Below are 22,574 nucleotides of genomic sequence, written 5' to 3'. Positions count from 1 at the left end.
CAGATCCCCAGTAACACCCTATCACCACCACCACCACCACCACCTCGACCCAGACCCCTGCTCTGCAGTAGACAGAGGCTAGAGTGGCTCCCTCGCAGGACCTATATATTCACGGGCTCAGCCACACTGGTGGTAACTGAATCCATTTCAGAATTAAGCCACAGAGGCCTCTTCTATATGAGGAATCTTTTGTAACCCTCTATGCTCCTGTTAACCAAAAGAAAAAAAAAATACACCTCCCTGAACCACCACTCCTGGAAGATGCAGGTCCCACCCAGCAGCTCAGCCCTCAATCCAGCCAGCTCCTAAATACTCGGAGCCAACAGAACAAGGCCGGAAGTGCTTTTGGGGAGGTTCTAACACCTCCTCGGGACACAAAGTTACTTGTTTCCAAAACAGTAATAAGTTTTATGAGAAGAGGGGTAGATTATGATACAAGAGCCTTCAGTAAAAGATGTCCACTATGAAGATGAGACTGAAGGAAGCATTGGGAGGAAAAGTGGAAACCTCAAGTCTATGTAACAAATTTCTCTTATTTCAGAAGGGAAATGGGCTCAAGTGTGCAATGTTTCCATTTTTATCATGAATGTCAGTGAGTCATCAACTGTGAAGGCAGGACGAATAACATCTTAAGGAGAGAGCAAAAGTTCTGGAATGCCAGTACGTGCCAAAATCAAGCTAGCAGGTAAAGCTCGGCAATGGGTAGTTTCAGAGTTTACTCCCTTTCCTCCAACCCCCATTCTGGATCTCAGGAAGCAGATCAGAATGCTTGCATGGTAGGTCAGGCTCTGAGCAAGACAGCCACAAGCATTATTGCAGTCAAACCAAGGAAAATCCTGGCAGAGATATTACCAAACAAGAGTGGGCCTCCCTTATTCTTTGGAATGAATGGGAAGCTTGAGCACACAGAATTAAAAAAAAAAAAAAAAAAAAAAAAAAAAGCCAGGCACCAGGCTCTAGGGAAAGCAGACAAGGACCTGAAAGAAGTATAATTTTAAGCAATTGCTTGTATTTTATAAAGTAAATTGTGTCAGACATGCTAGTGTGCTATATACCGTATACATATACTTATATGTACGTGTGTGTGTGTAGTTCTTCAATAGTCCCTGAGGAATGAATGATATTATGTGCCATTCTGATTAAATAGACTAAAAGTCAGCGATGTACATCACAGAGTGGTTCTAATAAAGTCTTGCCTGCTGCTCCCCTCAGCAGTATATTTCAGTCAATCTGCCTGTTCTGCTCCCAACTCTGTCTCTGCTGAACCCTACTTCCCTGCGCCTCTAACCTACACCTCAGCTCTTGTATGCATTAAAAAATAAATCTTTAAAAAAAAAATATCCAGTTGTTTTGTCTTAATCATTGTTACATTCCATTCAAGCTCTGAGGAAAATAATTTAAGTAGCAAATTATATAAATTACAATTATACATATTGGCCTTTATTGTCAAAATTCCTTCAATACTTTCTGGTCACTCAGTCTGAATATCACCTCTCAGCACACTGAATTATCAGCATCATGCAACAGCCCATGAAAGAGGAGGGTCTAAATGGAGGACACAGATCTATGAAGTTTAGGTAGCAAGAGAGGAAACAAAGGCCTTCAAAGCTGGGATAAAAACTAGTTGGTGTGTGGTTCAGTCAGACAAGCATGGGAGCGGCTCTGTGCTGAAGCACATCCACCTGGGGTTTCACAGAGTCCTCTGATTCCAGTCAGACCTATCTGCCTGAGGTGACGGGTAACTGAGTGAAAAGAAAATCCTGACAGAGATATTACCAAACAAGACGGGTAACTGAGTGACGGGTAACTGAGTGAAAAGAATGCTTTAAGAAGACAGGGCTAATAGTTGGATGACTGGCAGGGAAGGTCATGATACAGCAATGAGTCACTTATCCCTCCCTGCCTTGGAAAGAGACGCTCTCTTCCCCCTCGGGTTTAACGACCTTAATCTGTATGTTCAACTGACATCTTGCTTTTTCTTTGCATGCCCAGGAAAAAGGGCTTTGTTACAAAGAAACTTCAAAGCAAAGGACAAATCCTTGCAAAAATAACATCAGAATTGCTGACCAGTGTGTGCTCATGTTGCACGGCTGGCTCGAGTTGAGCCTGCCCGCACCCTCTCATTCTCTCAGTCCCTCTCAGTCCCTCTCATTGCCTCTCAATCCCTTGTGACTCCTGCGCCCTACACTCTGCTAGGAGCAGGGCATGGTTTTCAGACTCAAGTCTGCTACCCTGTTCATTTGTCAACAAATAAATGAAATTGCTATCCTTCTCCTCAAAACTGGGTTCCTGGAATTCTGAAAGAAACATTTTTGACACTTTTGATACTAACCTCAAACAAAAGAAAGACTATTTTTGACTTTAAGTCAATTCAAGATAGCCACATTTCACCAGTAGTGAAAAGCAAATGTTTTTAAATTTTCTTGACAGAAGGTGTTTATATCCTTGTATACTCATTACCCCAGATGGTAAAATAAATTATAAACTATAAAACACTTTACTTTGTCTTTTATAAAAAGAAATTTAAAATAGACCTATTGATAGGTTACAACTTGTGTACAAATAAAATAAACATATTATTTTATGTAAGTGACAGCATCTGGTATTTGCCTTTCTCATTTTGCTTAGCATAATCTCCTCTATTTCTGTCTACATTGCCACAAATGGGTGTGTGTGTGTGTATGTCAAATGTGCCTGTTCTCTCAAGTAATAATGCTTTCCTGTTACCTTCCAAACTGAAAAGTATTAGACTCCAAAGGCTTGAGACAGTAATCTCATTTTATATAAGAAAAGATATATTTATTTATGTATACAAGATCTGGGGTACAGGCTAGAGGTGTGGGTAGGTAAGTGAATTTACCAGAGACAGTGGGGAGTAGAACAGGCAAATCTATTGAAATACACTGCTGAGGTGAGCAGTGGGCCAGACAGGAGAGACCTGCTGTGGCATGTGGGTTCACTCTCCAGCCAGAGATTGAACTTGTGCTGTGGTGACTGCTGATAACTTCATAGTGCTGAGACTTAACCCCTGCACCACCAGGGAGGCCCTTGAGAAAGTCATTTAAAAAATGTACTATTAGCCAAAGAAACATGAAAGACTATTCCTTGCCAGCTGCTCAGTGGAATCTTGCATTCTCTCTCCCTTAACCCTCCTAAGAGAATCCACCCTGTCTTCACTAACATAAAGATAGTCCTCTCGCCTTAAGCACTTGACAGACACTCTATGTCAATATTTTGCCAGATTTCTTGAAAGGAGCAGTTACATAACCTATTATTACAAAGTACCCAATAATACATAGAAGGGTTTATTTCATTAACAGATACTCAACTTTTGCCTCTTGGGTGGAGGCCAAACTAGAGTAACCGGATTTTATGGACCATAAGGACCTTAACAAAAAACTCTGAGAAACAATGTTAGTACATTGTTTCTAGCTGAGATGAGGGGAGAGGGTAAGAGCTGACAGAAAATCTACAACTTTGTTGCTAACAGACAAACCTTACCTTGCATTGGAAATCAGAATACACTCACCCCAACACACTAATATCTGAATCAATCCTCCATGAAGGTAAGAAAAGAAACCTGACCCAAGGTCAGTACAGGTATGATAGCCCAAGCCACTATCTTCAAGGTGTTACATGTGAGTTCTAATTTCAGGCACTGCTCTATTTACATCTGTGTAACTCTGGCAGTCTTGAGCTCCTGGATAGTATTCCCATCCAAACCCAGACTTCAGGTCGTACACTGGTACACTGGACTGTGTTGTTTTTTTTTTTTAATATATTCATTACATCATCCTTCATTTTTGTACAATGTATGGTTACCCCATGAAATCTCCACCACCAGTCCCCCCGTGCACCATCACCACAGTCCCTTGTGCTCTTTCCACCTCTGTCCAGATCCATATCGCTCCTCCTCCCCTACAGAATGTCTCTGATTTACTGTTGCCTTATAATTTTGATATTTACTTTATTATAGTAACTTTTTTTCCCTTTTCAATCTATTTTTTTACATCATTCTTCAGTTTTTGTACAATATATGGCTTTTCAACTCGGTTATAACCCCTATGGACTTCCCAGCACCAATTCACCCATGTGCCATCACCATAGTCCCGTGTTCTTAAAGTAAACTTTGCATCCTGGTCCCTGGTTGGGTTACATCTATCCTCAGGGGTCACAGCAAGTCACTGGCTTAGGGTCTGTACCAATCTACCCTCCTGACTTACAGTGACCACCATTCAAGGGCACAGGTAGGCACAGGGAGAGGGGAAAGGGTGTCTATGAATACAAGTTACACTGAATTGCCCTGGTCAATAAATGTTCTCAACTCAGAAGTGGTTTCCTGAAAGTCATTCAATAATTAACTGATCACATGAAGACACTCAAAAGCAGCCCCTGTGAGGAAATATGAAAGAAAAAGAAGAGACTCCTCCTTCAGGGAGCTCACATATTTTCGGTGAAAGAAATATCCTGAGACTCATCGAGCAACAGCACTCAACAGACTCATCAAGTAACAGGGACCTGACCCCTAAGCTGGATTTACAAAGTTCTCAAAACCTTCTCCCACAGGAGACTTCTGCCCTGTGCTCAGAACTTCTGAAAAGGTTCTCAAGTGACAGATTTCCAGCTCCCCTTCCATGGATTCTTCATGTAGGAGGTATCAGGGATAAGAATAACTAGGTCTATGTTCTTCAAAGCTCCATGAAAGTATCTGATGTGTAGATTAGGTTAAGAACCATTTCAGTAGAGGGAATCATTTGCCATGGTATAACTTTTATAATGTCCTGCTAGTGAAGCCTAATACCTATACAATTAAGAGAATATTTAATGGTTTCTCTTTGTGACTTCTTTACTGTACTTTCCATTCCTAACCTACTGTTGTGACTAGGCTTATAGTTGCTCACAATCCTACATAATAAAAATAATGCAATAGATGCCAGAAAAACTAAAGCAATAGAAAGCTTCTTACTGTTATTTAAAAGTACAAAGTAAAAACACAAATATGATAGACTTGTTATATACACTGCCCCATACCTACTGAAAGCAAAGACTGAGAAGAGCAGAAGGGCACCAAAAGTTTTGGTACCTTGTGGAAAGATGGTTTTTGGGGCCATAAGCCCTCATGAGGGCCGGCATTCATTTGGTCAAGGAAGTCTACATGGTGTGTTGAGCATGTTTAGTCCAAAAGGACAAGAATTAGAGGTTTTCTTGTCTCCTCTAACATTAGAATAGATCCTTTTAATCTGATCCTTAGGAGATATGCAAATTATATCAGCTAACAAAAAGACTAACATCTACTGAATGCAATTATATGCAAGTTGCACCATTTATATGTACATAGTTTTCATGTATATATCCTTTACATGTACAATGAACTTAATCCTCTGGTAACCCAGGAGGTAGTATGGTTATCTCCCTAACTTTTTGGATAAGGAAACAGAGGCACAGGGAGATTATATTTGACCAGGTCACAGAAGTGGTAGAGAGTTAAATTGGGTTTCAATTGAGCTCCAAGTACACACTTGGAAACACTAAGGTTTTGATTAGCTTTGTTAAGTCATTTCCAGAAAAGGCAAACAAAATCATATAAGCTGATGTACTATAGGCAACTGGTTTCATTTTAATTACATCTTTAACTCTTGCAAAAATATAAAACCTTCAAAGGTTTACCTTGGAAAACAGTTCAACCGGTGCAGCTATAGCCTTCCGTTCTTTCAAGTACTGCTCCCAAGACCATGCTTTCTGTGCAGCTGCTGAAGAGCCTGGAAAAGAAAACACAATGCTTGAAACAACTAGTTAAAAAAAAAAATGATTAGTAGTAATAATAAAATTTAATTGAACGTAAACTCAAGAAGCAGGCTAATTAATTACATTAGTAATCATAAGACCTGCAACTATTAAGAAACTTGTCTCTGACTTACTATGTATTTAGTAAAATCATCTAACCACTCACCACTACCACTCCACAGTCAGCTTTTAGAACAGTTTATAACTACATCCCACCTCACAATGACTTAACACAGGTGCTCTTATCCTTCTCTCAAAGAAGAGTTAAAAAGGAGAAGAAGAAGAGGAGGTATAGGATTTATATAAGACAAATTAGTTAATTTTAAGGTGGATGACCTGAAAATACATATTCCTCCTTCCAGTATAAATGACATCTGGTACAATCTGTCAGGAGGCAATGTGAAAGATACATGCCAAAAGCCTTAAAAATTATTCATATACTTTGAACCAGCAATTTTCTTTCTAGGAATTTGTCTTATTAAAATCACAAAGGACGTGGGAACAGGCAAAACACAATGACTTTTATCCCAAACTACACTACCAAGTAGGGGGATATACAGTTTAGAAAACAAAATTATTCTTTTTGGTAAAATATGTGATGAAAATAAAGACACAAATTATATACATCAGTAGCTGAGCTGAAGTCTTAGCTAGATGTCAGCATTATAAGTAATTTCCAATTTTCTGTGCATTTTGGATTTTTGATGTCCAAATTTTCTAGATCAACAGCTACCCTTTGTAATTCAGTAAAATTATCATTTTTCAAGGACAAAAATCTGATTAAATATTAAAAATTACTTTAAGTTTGTACTCTATGTACCAGTAATTTCTCTAAAATTACATTCTAAGGAAGTAGTCATCTACTATGGTATGGTAGTCATCAAACGCTATGGTAAAAATGTACATCATAAGACTATCACAACAAAAATGGAAAACAGAATATTAAATGAATGCTATATATTTATAAAATATATCATTCATGCACACATACACACAAATGATTATAAAGCTATCTAAATCCATGTTACTTTAAAAAATAAGAATTTTTTAGTTTAAAAGTCAAAGTAAGATTATAAAACAGTACATATTATATGATCTAAATTTTAAGCTGTAAATTATTTCATATATTTAAACCATTCATATATTAAATATATTTGTAAATCACCTTCCACATGTAAAGCATTTCTCATATATATGTGTTCATATAAACACAAGCATAGAAATGCAATTGGAAAGAAATGGCAAAATATTTATAATGACCATACATGAGTGTTGGGTTTTTGCAAATATGCTTCCTTCATTTGTTAGTTTTTACAGTTTAAAGTTTTCCACAAGTATTGCAGGAGTTGCCTCTTTAATGGCTTCACTTTCATGGTCACAAAATGCTGCACATAGTGAGATATTTTCAGAGAGACACACAGAAAGAGGCTACACTCACATAAACTTTGTTATAGTATATTGTTACGGCTGCTCTATTTTATATTGAGTTCTTAATGTTAATCCCTTACTGTGTCCAAGCTGTAAATTAACTTTACCATAAATATGTATGTATAGGAGATGACTGACTACATTTTATGACATATACCCTGCAGATAAGGGGGAGCAACTATTACTTAACCTCACACACAAACATGTAGAGGCATAGTAACACAAACATAAACAAATAAACACACATTCTTGGGGAAAAAAACTAATCAAAAGTGCTGTTATTACTTATTTTAACAGTTTTATATTTATCTTGCTGTACAATGCTTTAGAAAAAGGTGATAAAAGGTCACAGCTTAATGAACATTAGTGATGACAGGTGGTAAGGACCCCATTAAGTCAAATATTTGAAGCCAAACAAGACAATAAATTAAACTAATGTAATAACAAACATTAAAATTCATCAAATTGTGCATGAAGAATTATGTAGACTTTTAGTAAATTTAAAAATATGTTCTGAGTTTCTCTTACTGTGCCAAGAAGCATGTTGCTACAGAAATAAAAATGTGACCCATTCCTTGGTGTAGCAGATAAAAAATAAACAAAAAAAGAAACATACATATTTCCTGACAAAAATACAGTCACTTACACAAGTGAAAATAAAATCATGTCAATTTATAATTTCAAAATAAACACAGAGCACACTCATTAAATTTCAACTATCAATCATAACACACTAACTAATGCTAAACAACACACTAAAGTACTGAGAATTTTGAAAGCATTTCAATCATCAAATAAGGCTGTAAGTATCACCAACGGTTGGTCCTTTGTTTGAGAACAGAGGAAAATCATAGTGTGATTTTCCTGGAGGAGCTTATAGTCTGGTGGTCCAGGACAGTAGTTAATGTGACATTTCTACTACAACCTAAGTTTTTCTAAACAGAGAAAGCAATCTGACAAACCCAGAAGATTCTCTAAGTGTATTCAACATCCCTATTTTCACATAAGCATTTTACTACATTACAATTTTATGCTTTACTCTCCCACCCCCCAAAAAAATTACAGCAGTGTTGGCTCTCAAGCAAACATGGATATCTCATTTTCTACAACAGCTGTTGTAGAAAAAAGACTGTAACTTCTCAATTTAATCATATTTCCAATTATCATAATTTCATCAAAAGTAACTGTATCTAAAACCTTTTTATGATTTACATAAGCACTGAACCTTTTAAAATTTATCAGAAGAAAAAAAAAAACACACACACAGACTCAAACAATAAAAACTTCCAAAGAATTTGATGTTTCTGTAAAGTAAGTGAGCTCCCAGCATTACAGTGCCTTAAAGTGAGCTAAGGGAATTCCAAGTTTGCCATCACCTAGGAGCCAGTAAACAGGCTCTTCCCCTCATCACTGATTCTCAAGGGATCCTAGCAACCCTCTGACTCTCATATCCTTTTGTCTCATCCTGTCTTCACAGGCATTACATTAGCTGAACTAAAAATTTGATGAAATGAACCAGTTTATTTTAATTAGAATGTCCAATCTTATAAAGAGATCTTGCCAATTTTATTTAACATTGTATTCTTAGATCTATAATCATGCTTGGCCATAAATATGTAATGATTTAAAGGAAAGGCAGGCAGAATGATAGTGCTTTGGGGTTTAAAATATGAATTCAAAGAAAACTATTTTAACCAATATATTTCTCAATTTCCTGGAGGAAAAGAACCAATTATAAGCCAACATTGCTTCAGGCAATAAATTTATTTTTTATGCAGTATTCTCAGGCATACTGCAGGTATGACATTCACTATAGGATATCAGCTATACAGACAGGTTTGTAAACTTTAAATTCCATTTATTTTCATATAGGACACTATGTGTAGCAAAATATTCTAATCATTACCCTCCTGTGAAACTACAAATACATAAAATATATTTCACTGTATATTATCTATCAACATATTCAATGTACCTATGATATGCCAGGGACTGAATTAAGTGGTGTGTGTGTGTGTGTGTGTGTGTGTTGTGTGGGCATGTTCACATTTGTGATCATATATGTGTGACTGCCTCTATTCTTTATAACATTGAATATTAGATTACTAACCCTATTTTGTAATTTTAATAAACTGGGACTTACAGAGATCATAAATCTAAAAAAGACTGGGCTTAAAATTTTAAAATAAATAAGTAAAAATTACTACTCCATATAATCAGACTATACACACTCAATATGTAGCAGAAATGACTATCATGTTAATAACTTTTATGATCATTCTTTGCAAATTTGATTAAAACTTTTTTTTATTTTTTATACAGAAATGGGGTACAGGCCAGAGGCTCAGGGGTGGCAAGAGGCTCCACCAGAGACAGAGTGGGGAGCAGAACAGGCAGATCGACAAAGTACATTGCCGAGAGGGGAGAGGTGGGTGGGTCAGAAGAGGTCTGTCACACCATGTGGTCACCTCCGGGGCAGGCGGGAATCGGACTCATGAGGAAGCGGCTTTAGAGTCTCAGTGCTGTGCTTTAACCCGCTGCGCCACTGGGGAGGGCCTTGATTAAAACTTTTAAAGTTATGTTGACAATACATATTTATGGCTAAAACGGCATTAACAGTCACTGATCTATTCAATGTTATATCCTAAAAAGAAAAGTACAAAAGAAATAAATGCAACCTTTACAACTGTATGAAATTGAAAAAAAAAAAAAAACAAACTTAATATCTAATGATAGAGGTAAAATAAATTATGGTTATAGATCACATACTATCATTTTTGTTAACTATTGAATTAAAGCACAATAAGGACACAGTTTATGTGTACTTTAAAATAAGAACTGTACATGTTTAAGTATTAATTAAAAACCATAAGAAAATAAATGATCATTGTATTGAGGTGATGAGACTGGCCAAGCAATGCAAGGCAGGGCCTTCCTGGGGCCTAGGGGTTAAATCTCAGCACTCACCACTATATCCTGAGTTTGCGTACTAATCAGGGAGCTTACCTACATATGGAGCAGCAGACCTCTCCTATCTAACTCGCTGCTCCCCTCAGCAGTGTATTTCAGTAGATCCACCTGTTCTGCTCCTCACTCTGTCTCTGGTGAACCCACTTATACCCACCCCCTATAGGCCACCTCTGGCCTATATACTCAGTTCCTTTTATGCATAAATAAATAAGTCTAAAAATAAGAATTAATATTTAAAAAAAAAACTTTGGGCCTCCCAAATGGTGGCACAGGGTTTAAAGTCTCAGCACTATCAAGCTATCACCAGCCACTGTGGTTGCAATATAAACTATAACATTATTCATATATGGAAAGAAGTCTTGGTTGTTACCTAACCTGATGAACTTTTTCAAATCTTAAATTTCTCTTTCACATGACCCCATTTTTATTTTTAACAACAGCTTGTCAGGAACCTTAATACTTGACCTTCACAAAACACAACTTTGCAATTGATCTAATCTTGTCACTTCATATTTAGGCAGCTCAGACTTCTTTTCGTTTTCCTCAGAGAGTACACTCTAACAATAAAAAAATATCTAGTTCTGGAAAACTGTACATGTACAGTACAATGTTGTGAATCAAAATTAAAAATGGCAGGGGGTGAAAAATGAATAAATTATCATCCTTAAGGATAGACTCATGTCTCAGAATTATATCTTTCCAATTCCATTAGCCATGAATACAACCCTTCACACCAATATTTCAACTTCATTTCCAAAGTTATACTGCATATAGCTCCTTCAGGCAACATCTTAGAATATGTGCGAAAAACAATTTTCAGTAGCAACCAATAAATTTTATAATACATTGATATAAGCAATGTCTTCTTTTGTGGTACCAACTGGAAATGATAGTTTTCATAATGTTAACAACTTATCACTGCTGGGTAATAGCCCTGTGAAGCTGCGGTTTCCTAAATATAACTGCACTTTTCCAACTCTCACATCTTAATAACTCTGCCATGTCACTGCAGCAAGGACTTTTCTGTGCTACACCTAAAACATTTTTCATTTGTACATTTGAGTTGCTTCTCATTCAGTATACTAAATTTAAAAATCAATTATTGCTTGTCTCCCTAGGCAAAACTAGTATTGAGTGCTGATTTTTGTGCTCACATAGTATTCACTCTGGTGGAGGAGCTACAGGTGCAGGCAAACATCACCCCAACCTGACATACGGTGAGGCTCAATGTTCTAATGAATAAACAAGCAGATATCAGTGCTAATAAACATTAGTTAAGAAATCCAAACAATGTGTCTAGGAACAAATGAGGAAGGACTGATTCTGAATAGAGAAGTTTCCTGAAGGCTGCTGATTTTTGAAACAGAAATTTAGCAGGCAACAATGGAAAAATATCAAGAAGAAAAGCGCCAAGGACAGAACACAAATGTAAACATTCGAGGAGAGCGAGGAGCTGTAAAGCAGCATGAGGAGCAACCGGAGATTGGAGGGTGCTCCAAGGAAACGAAGCCTGGGAGCCAAGAGGGAAACGGTTTCCCAAAAGCACCAGGGGACCAGGATCCGCACTGTCATATGTGGAAGAAAGGCCAAGTAGATTCAGGTAAGAGAAAAAGCTACTGGATTTAGTAGCCAAAGTATCACTGTAACCTCAGAAGAAGTTTTAGTGGAAACTTAAAAAAGAGGACTCTCAAAAATAAGAGGATTCACAAAAAGAAAGTTTTAGGAAAGAACCAAATAGGAGCTACACCTTGAGAAGTTTGCAAATGAAAAGGAAGAGGCAATTAATGGGGGCACTTGAGGTGGGGAAAGTCAAGAAAAAGGAGGGTATTTCAGTTCATCAGTTGTGGGGAAACGCCAAGCAAGGAATGTGATTTTTAGAGACAGCAGAAAACCAGTGTGGTGAAAAGAACAGAGGAAGTGTTTTAAGAACACAGATGGGGAGGACCCTGAAAAGAAAAGACAGTTAGTGAACATTAAAAACAAAGCAACGTTGGGCCCTGCCTGGTGGCACAATGGGTTAAAGCACACACTATGAAGCTATCACAGCCACTGCAGCATAAGTTCAATTCCAGCCAGGGAGGTGACCCACACGGTGTGACAGACCTCTGTTGTCTTGCCCACTTCTCCCCTCGGCAGTCTTTGTCGATTGGCCTATTCTGCTCCCCACTCTGTCTCTGGTGATTCCTCTCACCCCCTGCACCTCTCGCCTATATCCCATTTCTGCATGCATAAATAAATCTTAAAAAAAAAAAAGCAACATTTAGGAAGAAGGTGGACGGACATTGCACCATTCCATAGGAGAGTATCTGCACAAGGAAAGGGAGAGTCAAGGAAATTCTCAACTATTACTGAGTATAGTCCTGAGAATCCCATTCAGTTGAGCTAGTGAATCTGCTGGGGGTAACTTGCACTAGGGGACTTCTTCCATCCTCTTTTGGCAATCTAGAAGTGGGAGCAGATGGCTAAGTTTGCAGACAGCTGGGAGTTTATGAGGAAATGGTCAAGCAGATGAGACTCTTTAAGACATGAGTATATGGAATAAAGTATTTATGGGGCCCCAATTGACACAAGAGATGCATGAAGCCTGAAAATGTCAGAGAACAAGAAGGGACAAGAAAACTAAAATAGAAGACAATTCTTACAAACTAAAAAAAAAAAAGTAAACAGATGAGAAGAAATGGAGATGAGATGTGATCAAACAGAAGAATTCAGAACTCAAAATATAATGAATAAGCAGTTCATTCAGTATATTTCTAAGGCTGTCACTGTGGTGAGGTTTGCAACAAGCTAACAGTGCAAAGAGGAAACTGGAAACCTGAGGTTAGCAGAGAAGAAGAAAGGAATATAACATAGGTATAAAACCTGGTGGCTTTCTGTCCCCTAGAAACTTCTTAGAAATGAACATTTTGGAGGGTATATCCCACCCAAACTTTATGAGTCAGAAAGTCTTGGTTGGTGGTAGAGTGAGGGATTAGCAATGTGTTTTAACAATCTCTGTAAAGTGATTCTGAGGCATGCTAATATTTGAGAACTACCATTTGAACATAATGTAAAGAAAACTACAATGTAAAAGAAAACTAATTTTGACTGATGACCATCAAAGATTTCCCAGATGATGTGACATGTCTTTTTTTTTTTTAAGATTCATTTATTTATGCATACAGAACTGGAATACAGGATAGAGGTGCAGGGGCAGTGAGAAGATTCCCCAGAGACAGAGCTGGGGGCAGAACAGGTAGATCACTGAAGTACACTGCTGAGGGGAGCAGCAGAATAAACAGGAGAGGTCTGCTGAGCCATGTGGGTCACTTTCCTGACCGGGGATCAAACATGCGCTAAAGCAGTTGCTGCTAGCTTCTCAGTGCTGCACTTTAACCCATTGCACCACCAGGCAGATCCATGTCTATATTAAAGGATAAAGGTTTTCAAACTATAGGACCCAATATTACTGCATCCATATCACCAGGGATAATGTCAAAAAAACAAATCTCAGCATCAGTTAAAATTTGTGCTCAATCTACTCACTCAGTAACGCTGGGCTGGGAGTGGGGTCAGCACTCTCCTCACAAGTCCTCCAAGTTAGTGCTGATGCAGCTAGAGTTCTGTTCTAGAATTACTGCCCTAGAGTAAGAGGTCCTGGAACTGATGACCTAAATACAGGGTTGAGAAGAAGAACTTTACCCAGTTTTCCTGAATTTCCAAGCATCTCCATCTGCCTCCAATCCGTATTTTTATTGGGTAGCTAGGCCAATAAACTTGAGGAAGCTTGAATGAGTCCGCTCCTTGCAGAAGAATACAAAAACTATGTGAAGATATTTCATCTTTGGCTTATACATGTAGTGGCACCAATGCATGGTATCTAAGCAAAGAAATGCCATGGTAAGTTTTGGCCCTATTTTACCTCTGCCCTGCACACTGTTGCCTTTGTGATTGTTCTTATTTTTTTTAAAGATAATATGGTAATAGTTGATAGACTACAATAGATGATAGTCTACAATAAGTAGAAAGGGTTGATAATAGAGATAGAGAAAGGAGACTGTTCTAACAAGCTGACATTAGATGATGGAGTGTTGAAAAGAGATAGATGCTGTGAGGACTGAGGGAACCTGAAAAATTTCAGATGAATATGTGAATGGAACTTGACAACAGTGGTCAATCCAAGGTATTGGAAATAGACAAATTTGATAGTTCTTACTCAGGAGATTTAGTTTGTGATTGTGCCCATTATTAAGAAAGGCAAGGCTAGAATGAACAGGCTTAGTGAGCTAGAAGAATTTTTCAGATTCTGAAATTTATCAGTATCTAAATAATGTTTAAGATGAACTATTTAGGAAGCATTAAGAATACACATTTTTTTCAGAAGAAAGTTTAGGACTAGGAATAGACTTCCTGCAATCAGTGTGTAGGGAGTTAAAGCAGAAAAGTTCTTCAGGATTATATGCAGAGCAGAAACTAGGGAGGACAAGAATAGAAGTCAAGAGAACTAGGGTATTTTGAAATGTGGGAAGAAGCAAAACAATCAGTAAAGGGCAGTGAAAAGGTGAAATCAGAGAAAAAGGTTGAATGACAAAAGGAACAGTCCTTACCAAATTTGATAAAAATCTAAAATGACTGAGGAGTGAGCAAAGGCCACTGAATAATTGTAAGGATATAGTGACTTTTACCTGATACTCTGAGTATAGAAATTTACTGAAGTTACAGGAAAATATAGGGATCTGAAGGTGGAGGAAAAAATAGGGGTCAAATGTTGGTGGTGGGATTAGCCTCAGGATGGTTTCTCTGAGAAAATCTAGGAGTGGGTGCTGGTTCAAGGAAGTCTACAGTGAAGAGGTGAAAGGATGGGAGGGTAACCTGTGATGAAGGTATCCATATGTTAATGTGTAGTGGGAATGAAAGGACCGTGGTGATGGAGAAGTACCAGAGAAACCCAGCAGAACTGGGTTGCTCTTAAGGAGCCTGCAGCTTAGTAAGGAAGCAGACAACTTCTATTCAATGAGGACAATTCACCAGAAGAGACAGAACTGAGAGATGAGAACACAATGCACAAAACTATCAACACTGTCTTGATGACATTATTTACTAAGTTTTCATTTTTACTCAACAGATCTTTAGTGATGCATTCTGTACATTGGAGTTTATAATACAGCATGAAGCAAACTAACTCAAAAACCTACAACTTATTCACACAATAAATTATAATGTGTGAAGATAGATAATAAACAGAATAAATAAGCAAAAAATATAGTACATCATAACAGACGTATCCATAAAAAAGGGGAGGTACCATATTCCTGCCCCAGCTAATGAAAGGCAGGGCTGAGTAGTCAGGCAAAGCTAAATAACACAGGTGGCAGGTGGGCTCAGAAAGCTACGAGACACATGGAGAAGTACTTGCTTGCTTCTCAGCTTTAGACTTACACAAAGGACTTAGGGGACATGGAAGGAGACCCAGGAGGAAAGTCATGTAGAGACAAGCATGAAAGAAACACATGCATGAGTGACACAGGGGAGGGTGACAGTGACAGCAATGATCTCAATTTGTACTTTGATTTTGCTCCTTTCATGTAAGAATTACTGGGCCTCCTTTGCCCCTTCCTATGGTTCCCTGTCAGAAAGTGCCTTAGATTTGAGACAAGACTTTGGATCTCAGCAACCCTGATTCAGGACAACCCTGTTTGGTTGGGCATATGCCCAGGAGGGGATGCGTCACTTTGGGTGTTCTATTGAGAAACAATTATCCTTTCTCCTCTTCTCTTTCTATGCACACTCATTCTATTAAAGTTCTTTCATACTAAGTATGTTTGTCTTTGTGTACACAGATGGCCAGAGCCATTAGAGTACACAAGTTTAGGGTCCTGAAATGACCCTAAATCTGCCCACTAACAATAGCAATATGTGCTAACAGAATGAAATAAAGCAATATGAGCAGGAAGGCTTCAGTAATATTTAGAAATGGCAGCTTAGAAACAATAAAGACAAGACAATGGGATAACATGTTTAAAACACCGAAAGTCATAAAACTGTCAAGTAAGAATTACACACCCAGTGAAAACATCCTTTAAAAGTGAGTGAAATCACACAACTTTTATATAAAAAAAAAAACCAACTGATTTTGATATACCATTCCTTTTATGCAATACAGTTTCCACTTTTTTTTTTTTTTTAAGATTTCATTTTATCTATGCTTCAGAATGGAGGTACAGGCCAGAGGGGGAGGGGCGGTGAGAGGATTCACCAGAGACAGAGTGGGGAACAGAACAGGCCTACCAAAAGAAGTAAACTGCTGAGGGGCGCAGCGGGCAGTTCAGGAGAGGTCTGGTGTGCCATGTGGGCTGGGAATTGAACTCATACTGAAGTGGCTTTAGCTTCTTAGTGCTGTGCTTTAACCTGCTGTGCCACCAGGGAGGGCCAGTTTCCATTCTTGACTGAGTTCTTTCTTACACCTACAGAGTTCATTTAAATCCCTAAAAATATTCTTGTAATTTTTTCCTAATAATTAAGTTTTTAATATGTTTGTAGTTAATTTTTTTAAAGATTTATTTACTTATACATACAGAACTGGAGTACAGGCCAGAGGTGCAGGGGCAGTGCAAGGATTCACCAGAGACAGAGTGGGGAAGGAAAAAAGGCAGAGTGATGGAGTACAATGCTGAGGGGAGCAGCGGCGAGACAGGAGAGGTCTGCTGTGCCATGTGGGTCACTTCCGAGGGGGGGACTGAAGTCACACTGAAGTGGTTGCGGCGAGCTTGCAGTGTTGTATCCTAACCTGTTGTGCCGCGAAGGAGGGCTTGGAGTTAATTTTTAGGCAGAAAAATTGCCAATCTGGCAAGCAATGACTATTAAATCATCTATGCTTTGACCTCCTGAATTGATTTGCCATCTTCCTCATATATTACATTCTCAAATCTCTTTCTGGTTTCTTCATTCTGTACCACAAATGTGTGTCTTATCCCCATAATCTGTGGGATAGATAGTTCAGTATGAAATCATTCTGTTTAATTAATTAAAAACCAATTGAGGTTGATTTTAGAATTGAACTAAATATTAATTATAGGATAATTAACATTTTGTTAACATCTTTCCATGTGTTCAGACATTAGTTTATATGCATCAATAGTATTTTCTAGATACTTTTATACAAGGCTCTTTACATGTCTATTTCAATAAAATTTATATTTTATTGTTTTGATGGCTGGATTATTTTCCCTTTAAAATTTCTTTCTTGGGGCCCTCCCTGGTGGCACAGCGGGTTAAGAAGCGCAGCGCTGAGAAGCTTGAGCCACTTCCACATGGGTTCGATCCCCGCCTGCCCCGGGGGTGGCCACATGGCGAGGCAGACCTCTCCTGGCCCACCCGCTGCTCCCCTCAGCGGTGTGCTTTGTCGATCTGCCTGTTCTGCTCCCTGCTCTGTCTCTGGTGAATCCTCTCACCCTCCTCATCTCTGGGCTGTACCCCAGTTCTGTATGAATAAATAAATAAAATCTTTGAAAAAAAAAAAAAGAATGCTTAAAAAAAAAAAATTTCTTTCTTGGGTCCTCCATGGTGGTGTAACAGGCTAAGATGCAGCACTGCAAGCTGGCCCCTGCCCTGGAAGTGATCCACTTGGTGAAGCAGACCTCTCCTGCCTTGCCCGCTGCTCCACTCAGCAGTGTACTTGTTGATCTGCCGGTTCTGCTTCCCACTTTGTCTCTGGTGAATCCTCTCACTGCCCCTGCACCTCTGCCTGTACCCCAGTTCTATATGCATAAATAAATAAATATTCAAAAACAAATGGTTGTGACCAGTTCTTTAAAAAAAAAATAAATAAAATTTCTTTCTTAATGCTATGGTTGGTATATTGAAAAGCTATATAACTTTTTATATTTATCCTCTATTACATTCTTAACTTTAATAGAAAAGCTTAAAGTTAGATTCTCTAGGGTACAAAATCATTATCTGAAAAAAATAAAGTGTATCTCTCCTTTCTAAATTTCTATCACTTACTAAATACTAAAATTTCCATGATAATGTTGATATTGGTCATCTCTACCTATTTCTGATTTAAGTTGAAATGGTTTTGAGATGTTCTGACATTTAGTAGATTTGCTATTACATTGTGGTAAGTAATTTTTATTAGACTTAGTCCTATTATTCATCATTTTTACTAGGATTGACAGTTAAATTTTATGGAAAACCTTTTCAATGTTAAAGATCATTATATAGAGCCTCCCCTTAAATTTGTTGATGTATGAGTTATATTGGCAGATTTTAAACTACTGAATTGTTTCACTGCTGAATTTTATATTACTGAATATTACACCCTTCATGGCAATATGGCATAATTTCACTAATACATTATTGTATAATACTTCTCAATATTCACTGATAATTTAATATTTGTATTTATTATATGAGAATTTATAATCAAAAGTTTTGGTTTTTTGTACTGTTTTTCAGGCTTTATGTACTGACTTAAAGAGAAAATTTTACCATCTTATGAGACCTGAAAGAATTTCAGTATTATTTGAATTATCTCTCCTTCTAAAGGTGTAGAATTATTCAACTGCAATCGTGGCTGAAATGCATCTTCCAGTTTCTGCTACTTTATGGCCTGTTCAAATATTGAACTTTTTCTTGGTATATTCTGACAATCATTAGTTTGTTAGAAAATCACCTAATTCCTCATATTTTTACTAATTTTTACTTTCTCATTAAGTACTTAAGGTTAAGATGCAAGTGGTACATGCTACTTTCTGATTTAAGAGAATAGATAATTGGTGATAATATTCAAAAGACCAAGAGCACAGAAAATGAGACTGGGAAGGGTGTAAACTGACATGATGAGGAATAATCATGTGGAGTCCAATTACACTGTGTAGAGGAGATAAGAATCTGAAGCTAGGTAGAAATAACTTTAATAGTCAAGATGATGACAACAACCACTAAGAGGTAAAGTGCAAAAAGAGAAGAATATCACAGATGAAACACAGGGGGATTTCAGATGAAAGGTAGAAAATGAAGAACTACTGAAAGAGAAAGTGTTTAGACATAAAAACCAGGATGGACTAATGTATCACAATACAAGGAAAAAACAAGTAAAGGAGTGGAGAAGGAAAAGAAGAGTAAGGCAAGGTAAAGGGAAGGAAGAGAAGCTGGAAAAGGAGGGGAAAATAGTAAACACTTCAACTGGGTGCACTTCAGTAGAAATACTTCAGGTCATACGGGTGGATGTAAATATAGCACGGAGACAGACATGAAGAAATTGCCACACAGATGAATCACCACTTTAACAAAAGGTTTGAATGTAGATCAGGATGAGTGGCTCCAGTTCACAAGGGAGAATAAAGAACTAGGGAATCTCAAGTATCTCACTGGAAAATATAAATGAAGGTAAAATTTATTGTAAAGAACACTTTAATGTGCAAATTTTATGTTTTGATTGATTTCCCTCTGGACATGTAGTAGATGTGTGGCAGGCAGGTCAATGAGAATAATTTTCATCAATGAGATTCCATAAAGAATACCCATGTAATTATGGGCTGATACTGAAATACACTCCTACGAATAGCACTGCATAACTCATCAAATTAGCAAAGGTCTGTATGAGATAGTAATAATCCATTAATAAATTAATTACATATTGTCTTTAACCTTTTTTCCCCTCTGTATCCTAGAGACATCTAATGTAATTTTTGCTAAATATAATATAGCTTCAGTTGTTACTGGTGTCACTGATTTAATTCATTCTGTAGATCAGAACTTAGGCCTCTATTCAAATACCCCCTATATTACCTCAATCAATGTGCATACTTAAAATATCAGTCAAGGTTGTTTTTTCTTAAAACTAAAAGTATTTCAAGTAAATACTTTCCAAAATTGTATCTTAACCTCACAGCCCACTTATCTTTCAAAATGCTGTTCATTCTCAGTGAATATAAACTTAAAAACTATAAAAAGGACACTGAATTTCAGTTCACCAGCAGACTATTTGGGGGCAAATGACAGTACATTTATTAGCTGAGATAAATCAGCAATATTTAAAGGAAAATTTTAACGTAAAAACACCTAAATTGGTTTCATAAAATTAAATTCCTAGAAAGTGCTCTCAGTGTAGCAGTGAAGTTTCCATTAGTCCAAACCAGCCACTTCTCCACTGAGCTCTTCATGACTTGTTTGGAATGGGTGCACCTTAATCATGACTTGAGTAATAATGGTATATAAATGCAACAAGAAAGTGTAGGAACTGTAAATGACTAAAAAATATAAATTGTGTATTAAAAATCTCAATAATGTCATTGTCCTCTTACCAAAAGGTACAAAATAATTTCCATTTCCTACAAAGATCTCTAAGATGATTCTGCAACTTAGAAACTGTAGAACAATGGCTTTCCAAAACTGTCCATATCCTATTCTCTAGAAACTGTAAGTATGTTAACTGATATGGCATAGAGGAAGTATGCAGATGTGAAAAGATTCTGGAAATGAGGAGATTATCTTGAATTATACCTGCATGAACCCAATATATCACAGGGGTCCTTAATGCACAGAAGCTTTTCCAACTGTGCCCAGAGAAAGATGTGACACTTACAGAAAGGTCAGAGAGATGCTGCTTTGTAAAAATGGAGGAAGGAGCCATAAGCCAAAGTTTGTCAAGTAGCTTAAAAGAGGTGGAAAAGAAGCAGAGATCCTCCAATAAAGCCTCCAGAAGGAAGACAGCCTGCCAGCATCTTGACTTTAGCCTTATGAGGCTCATGTCAAATTCCTAACCTGCAGAACTGAAAGATAATGAATTTCTGCTGACTGAGTTGCTAAGTCATGGTTAGGGAAACAACAGGAAATAAATGTAGTACTATATACTAGAAACACATGAACTGATACTAGAAACTATTCAAACTCACCACTGAAATTTTTCTAAAAGTTCAATAACTAAAAATAAGTCAAATAATCTTATTTAATTTACCTGAAAAATAAGAAGGAACCCACAAATAATAAATTTGTTTAGGACAATAATAATCACATAGTCAGTATTCTATAATTCAAACTGAGATCAAATACAGGAGTTAGAAAAGAATAGCTGAGAGAATGCATCCACAGCTAATCTTTTCCTGTCTCTTCCAGATGACTGTCAGGGAGCTAATTTGTAATGGCACTTGCTGACACCACCAAAATCTTTCACCATCCTGACATGTTTTACACATAAAACTTACTAACTTAACTCTCCTAAACAAATTTAGAGGTAGTCATAAAGCTTCAGGGCCACAACATATCTAACAAATCAGTTAATCATTGTAAAAATGAAAGAAGTATTATCCCCTACGTTTTGGGTTTGGCATAAATGTCTTATTTCATGGGCCCATTTCCCTGATAAGTCATACATGTGCACTGATTTAAATAACTGCTTTCAAGCATTCTTTCATGTTTTAAAGATCATCAGTACAACACACCATTCTTATCAAATAAAATCCTGAGCTATTGAATTCAAGTGTGTTATTATAAAAAATAATACTAACACAAAACCAAGAAAATATTTTTTTCCTAAGATTCTAAACACTGTGAATATAAAAAGATAATTTAAAAAGCACAAGGGAAATGACAATCCATAGCTTATTTTCAGTAGAATAATTTTCAACATATAGCAAAATGAAAACAGCAATGTCATAAACTTCTAAAACCTGATTTGTATAACTTCATGCTTTTTTTAAGTTTCTACTTCAAAAATCTCTATTACACAAAGAGATTCATCTAGATATCAAATATACCACGAGCTGCACTGGATCGTGGGGGTGGAGAGAACAGGACACCATACCTACCCTGCAGATGCCCATCCACTCAGTGCCCTTTCAATGGTCTGAGGTCTCCATTTTTGTTCTGCACTCTCCACCTTCCCTCCTCACCTGTGGGCTTTTCTTCAACCTTCTTCTCATCTGATCAGTGTTACCCTAGAGATGTCTCTCTGTACTCACAGGTTCACCTCGTACCTCCACTTGGCAATCACCAAACCTAAACCTGGCCCTCAGCCTCTCTCACCAGCTTCTAACCCAAACCCTTTCAGTGTTCTATAGGTTCTCACTCTCCACATGAAAACCCACCTCTGGTCCCTCATATGTATTATCTATAAAAGACCCAATACTTCCTCTGCTTCTCTGGCTGGCTGTAATCCATTATTTACCAAATCCAATAGTTCAGATCTCCCAATATTTTGGAATCCAGCTCTTCATTTCAGCAACCCTACCTCAGTAATATTTGAGCAGGCCTATCTCCTTACCTGTTTGCAAGTCTCTACTTGGTCATCTAATAAGCAAACAATCAAGTAACAAGGGAGTGTTTTAATCTCTCTAGACTGTTGTATATGGGCTTTTTTATACTAAAATAAGATCTCTTATCTCAAAATAATTGATCCATGTCTCACATTT

The 22,574-nt window shown here is 37.4% G+C and overlaps 1 protein-coding gene across 1 annotated transcript in view; it reads right to left on the bottom strand.

Moving 5' to 3' along the window:
• Window positions 1-22,574, bottom strand: part of L3MBTL4 (l(3)mbt-like 4 (Drosophila)) — a 346,888-nt gene that overhangs the window by 251,071 nt on the left and 73,243 nt on the right. The window contains exon 4 of the mRNA XM_012725775.1: window positions 5,668-5,759. Coding sequence (XP_012581229.1) covers window positions 5,668-5,759 — 92 coding nt within the window. The remainder of the gene's footprint in view (window positions 1-5,667; window positions 5,760-22,574) is intronic.

Source organism: Condylura cristata, unplaced genomic scaffold (assembly GCF_000260355.1).
Source record: "Condylura cristata isolate star-nosed mole 26May11 unplaced genomic scaffold, ConCri1.0 scaffold00016, whole genome shotgun sequence".
NCBI lineage: Eukaryota > Metazoa > Chordata > Mammalia > Eulipotyphla > Talpidae > Condylura > Condylura cristata.
This window is presented reverse-complemented; position numbering and strand designations above follow the sequence as displayed.